The 5,367-nt window shown below is 55.2% G+C and overlaps 1 protein-coding gene across 1 annotated transcript in view; it reads left to right on the top strand.

The window, feature by feature from the left end:
* The first annotated feature begins 1,189 nt into the window (after window positions 1–1,189).
* Window positions 1,190–5,367, top strand: part of MAP2K2 (mitogen-activated protein kinase kinase 2) — a 28,580-nt gene continuing 24,402 nt past the window's right edge. The window contains exon 1 of the mRNA XM_011943455.1: window positions 1,190–1,422. Coding sequence (XP_011798845.1) covers window positions 1,411–1,422 — 12 coding nt within the window. The 5' untranslated portion in view covers window positions 1,190–1,410. The remainder of the gene's footprint in view (window positions 1,423–5,367) is intronic.

Here is a 5,367-nt window from a genome sequence, read left to right as displayed (position 1 = left end):
GTCTCGGCCTCCCAAAGTGCTGGGATTACAGGCTTGAGCCATCGCGCCCGGCCTAAAAATTTTTTTATTGTGCAGAAACAAGGTCTTGCTCTGTTGCCCAGGCTGGAGTGCATTGTGTCATGATCATGGCTCACTGCAGCCTCAACCTCCTGGGCTCATGTGATCCTCCCACCTCAGCCTCCTGAGTAACTGGAACCACAGGCATAAGCCACCATGCTCAACTGTAGGTCTCACTTTGTTGCCCAGGCTGGTCATGCTTGGTTTTTGGATTTTTGGCTTGTTTTGTTTTGAGACAGAGTCTCCCTCTGCTACCCAGGCTGGAGTGCAGTGGCAAGATCTCAGTTCACTGCAACTTCCACCTCCCAGGTTCAAGCAGTTCTCGTGCCTCAGCCTCCCAAGTGGCTGGGATTGCAAACGTGCACCACCGTGCCTGCCTGGTGCAGGTTTTGTACTGAGCCTTCTGCCTTCTGCTCTTGGTTCTCGTACTGTGCTCAAAACGCTTGTTCCTCTATCTCCCGCAAAGACAGGCATCCTGGCCCGGGCTCCGTTCACCTGGTCCCTCCCTCGTCTCCTCCCGACATGGTCCGGAGCTTGTGCCTTAGGAAGGAGGCCTCCCAGCTGGGTGCGGTGGCTCACGCCTGTAATCCCAGCACTTTGAGAGGCTGAGGCGGGCGGATCACTTAATGTCAGGAGTTGGAGACCAGCCTGACCAACATGGTGAAACCTCATCTCTACTGAAAACATAAAATTAGCCAGGCATGGTGGCGGGCGCCTGTAATCTCACCTAGTTGGGAGGCTGAGGCAGGAGAATCTCTTGAACCTGGGAGGCGGAGGTTGCAGGGAGCCGAGATTGCACCACTGCATTCCAGTCTGAGCAACAGAGGGAGACTCCGTCTCAAAAAAAAGAAAAAGAAAAGCAGATGGAGGCCTTTGAGCTGCGGCTTATCCTTGAGATCCTGAGGTCTGCTAGAGTTGCTGAGATGGGATCGAGGCAGCATCCTCAGTTCCCGGGGAGCCGCCCTGGATTCTGGTCATTGGTGTGTCTGCTAGGTGTACACAGCATGGATCCTTCTTTCCTTCTACACCACAAACCCCTGAAGTGCAGGAATCCGGTCTGTGTCCCTCTGGGGGCCGGCGCGCCACGGCCACGCGGTAAACGGCCAGGTGGAATCTCCCTAGGTAGCTAACCCCTGCCCTGGGGGTCTCTGCAGGGCAAACCTGGTGGACCTGCAGAAGAAGCTGGAGGAGCTGGAACTGGACGAGCAGCAGAAGAAGCGTCTGGAAGCCTTTCTCACCCAGAAGGCCAAGGTCGGCGAACTCAAAGACGATGACTTCGAAAGGATCTCAGAGCTGGGCGCGGGCAACGGCGGGGTGGTCACCAAAGTTCGGCACAGACCCTCGGGCCTCATCATGGCCAGGAAGGTGAGCGCTGCAGGCTCGGAGGCCGGGGAGTGGTGGGGAAGGTCCCCCTGGAAACAGGAGGGAGGTGGGGAAGGCAGCCGGGTCTCTGCATTCTGATTAGCTCCAGGCTCTGTTCCTCATCCCCACCAGGGACTGTAGGTCCTGAGAAAGGGCCCAGCTTCTGGGCAGATGGGAGCGGTGCCAGCCACACACAGCTGTGCCCTCCAGTGACTACCTTCCGCCCTGGAGGGCACTTGAAATCCACATTCCCAGAAAGCTAGCAAGTGTGGATTTCAGGAACATGAGTGTGTTACGGTTCTCCAGAGAAACAAGCGATGAAGCGTGTGTGCGTTGGCGCCTGTGTGTACAGCCACGTACCTCATGGTGATGGCTCAGCCAATGACAGACCACCTATGCAGCGGTGGTGACGTAAGATGATCGGGCCATGTCTTTACTGTGCCTTCTGTATGTTTATTTTTATTTATTTATTTATTTATTTTTGAGACAGAGTCTCACTCTGTCATCCCGGCTGGAGTGCAGTGGCACGATCTTGGCTCACTGCAATCTCCGCCTCCTGGGTTCAAGGATTCTCTTGCCTCAGCCTCCCAAGTAGCTGGGATGACAGGCGGACACCACCATGCCCAGCTAACTTTTTTGTATTTTTAGTAGAGGCGGAGTTTCGCCGTGTTGGCCAGGCTGGTCTGGAACTCCTGACCCCAGGTGATCCGCCCACCTCAGTTCTCTATGTTTAGATAAACAGATGCTTATCAGCACCGCACTGCACTGTACAGAGTACAGGAGCCTGGGTGTAGAATGGGCTTTCCGGTGTTCACACAGTGATGACCTCGCCCAGTGAAGGATTTCTCAGTGTATCCCCGTCCTTAACGATACTTGACTGTATGTGTAGAGAGATTTATTCTAAGGAACTGGCTCACACAGTCCCTGGGCTGGCGGGTCTGAAATCTGCAGGACAGACCAGAGCCCCACGGAACAGCTGACGCTGCGGCTGAGATCCAGGCCCTCCTCCTCTGGGGCCTCGGGCATTTTTTTTTTTCTTCTTCTTCTCTTTTTTTCCCAAGACAGGGTCTCCCTCTGTCGCCCAGGCTAGAGTGCGGTGGTGCGATCACAGCTGACTGCAGCCTCCGCCTCCTAGGCTCAAGCGATCCTCCCACCTCAGCATCCTGAGAGTAGCGGGGCCACAGGTGCACGCCCGGCTAATTGTTTGTTTGTTTTGTAGAGACAGAGTCTCACTATGTTGCCCAAGCTGGTCTTAGACTCCTGGGCTCAAGTGATCCTCCTGCCTCAGCCTCCCGAGTAGCCAGGACTAAAGGAAACACCAGGCCTGGGTAATTTTTTTATTTTTTGTAGAGATGGGGTCTTGGTTTGTTGCCCAGGCTGGTCTTGAACTCCTGAGCTCAGGTGATCCACCCGCCTCGGCCTCCCAAAGTGCTGGGATTACAGGCATGAGCCACCACGCTTGACCTATATTCTTTCTTTCTTTTTTTTTCTTGGCTCACTGCAACCTCCACCTCCTGGGTTCAAGGGATTCTCCTGCCTCAGCCTCCCGAGTAGCTGGGATAACAGGTGTGCACCACCACACCCAGTTAATTTTTGTTTTTTTAGTAGAGATGGGGTTCACTGTATTGGCCAGGCTGGTCTCGAACTCCTGACCTCAAGTGATCCTCTTGCCTCGGCCTCCCAAAGTGCTGGGATTACAGGCATGAGCCGCCGCGCCTGGGCAGGCTTTTCCCTGAAGGCCTTCAGCTGATTGGCTGAGACTCACCCACTCTGGGGAGGAGTAATCTGCTTTGCTCAGAGTCTACCGATTTAAAGGTTAATCACGTCTTAAAAACATACCTTCCCAGCAACCTCTAGACTGGCGTTTGACAACAGGGCACTGTGGTCTCACTCAGGAGACGCATAAAGCTGACTGTCACCCCACTCTTTGAGAATCTGCAAGCCCTGGCGCTGACGGCCCCCGAGCTGAGTCATCCCGGGCTCCTAGGCCATGATGCAGCCTCTGCTCTGTGATTGAGAAGAGTGCCCAGGGGATACAGGGAGGTTGTGACCACTTGGGGACAGTGGCTCTTAAACACATAAGCAGAGGACTTAGTGTTGACGGGGTGTTCAGCTCCTCACCTGTGTTCTTGCAGACATAGAATGCTGCCTCTTCCTGGAAGCCCACCATCCTGTAGTTCCCCAAACTGGGGGAACCTGACCGCACCCGGTCCTGTGGGTCTGCGCAGGTGGCAGCATTGCTCGAGGGCCCTGCCTTCCTCGGGAGCAGCGGCTCAGCTCCTGCGGGAATTTAGCTCTGCAGCTCTGTCTTCTGGCCTCTAGAGTGCTGCCCTCCCTCCCTCCTGAAGTCTGCAGCTGCGGACTTGCTATTTCTGTCCCCGTAGTGCAGGCAGCCTCTTCCAAACCAGAGCAGCCTTGGAAAGCTCAGGTCCGCCTCCGCCCGAAGCACCGGGAGGGGAGAAGCAAGCTTGTGGTCGACAGAGCCCCAGCAGGGCCTTGAGCCAGAGTGCCAGTCCCCGTGTGTGCCAGGGACCCTCGGGCTTCTCGGGGAGCCTCCAGTGGTCCCTGATGGGCTGGGCAGTGGACATGAACCCAGTGCTTGCTGCAGCAGCAGCTCCTGCTCCCGCGGACAGGCACAGGTGAAGACGGGCTCACCTGCAGCTTTACCGCAGCCGGGAAAGGGAGGTCGGGGCCTGTAAACCTGAGGGCAGGCGTGGCTGGGCAGGCTCTATGGTCTGGTGCGTGGGGACGTCCCGGCGTCGGCTCCGGGGTTTGGTACTGTCCTTCGTCATGAAGATGTCATTCACCTTGGGGAAGGCGGGGAAAGGGCACACAGGACTGTCGGTACTATTTTTGCAACTTCCTGTGCTGCTATAATTCTTTCAAAATTAGGTTTTCTTTTAAGCGACTGAAGACTCAGGGGTGGGAGAGGATGCATTGAGTGCACGGGCGCAGCGGCTCTGGCTGCTATGCAGGTGGGGCTGCGAGGGCTCCTTTCATTCCATCTTATTTATTTACTTATTTTTATTTATTTATTTTTTTGAGACAGAGTCTCGCTCTGTCACCCAGACTGGAGTACAGTGGCGTGATCTCGGCTCACTGCAACCTCCACCTCACGGGTTCAAGTGATTCTCCTCCCTCAGCCTCGTGAGTAGCTGGGATTACAGGCGCCCGCCACCATGACCGGCTACTTTTTGTATTTTTAGTAGAGACGAAGGTTCACCATGTTGGCCAGGCTGGTCTCGAACTCCCGACCTCAAGGATTCCACCTGTCTTGGCCTCCCAGATTGTTGGGATTACAGGCGTGAGCCACTGCACCTGACCCAGTCTCGGTATTTAAGGTCATGCTGGCTTGTGAATGTCTTCTTGGCTTGACTGTGGCCTCTGACCCCTCTCCCATTGGAGCAGCACCCCTGCATTACCTGGGCTGGGGAGACAGGTGAAGAACTTGCTGCTTGTTACGCACGTGGGGCTTCTTTGAATTGCCCATGCTCGTAGCAGAGATGGGTTTGTTTGTTCTTGCTTCTGAGTTCCTCCACTCCCCCATAGCTTACTTCCAGGGTGGCAGTCACACGGCCTGCCCAAGGCCACCTCACAGTACCAGCTGCTGTCTCACAAGTGGTGACCTGAGCAAAGCCACTGCCAACACCTTTGACGCATGTTCTCGTTAAAATTGAGCATCAGCCCCGTTTTACTGTTGAAAAAACCGAGGCTGAGTGGGGTCAGTGACTGAATTGGATTTGGACCCTCTTGGACTTGGGAGCAGCTGCCAGGGCATAGCCTCCGGAATCCATTGCACGTCCCCTAGCTGGCCGCCACTCCCATCCTGTGCATTCATTTTCTTTTTTTTTTTGTTTTTTTTTGTTTGTTTGTTTGTTTGTTTTTGTTTTTTTGAGACGGAGTCTCGCTCTGTCGCCCGGGCTGGAGTGCAGTGGCCGGATCTCAGCT

Source organism: Colobus angolensis, unplaced genomic scaffold (assembly GCF_000951035.1).
Source record: "Colobus angolensis palliatus isolate OR3802 unplaced genomic scaffold, Cang.pa_1.0 Scaffold22, whole genome shotgun sequence".
Taxonomy (NCBI): domain Eukaryota; kingdom Metazoa; phylum Chordata; class Mammalia; order Primates; family Cercopithecidae; genus Colobus; species Colobus angolensis.
This window is presented reverse-complemented; position numbering and strand designations above follow the sequence as displayed.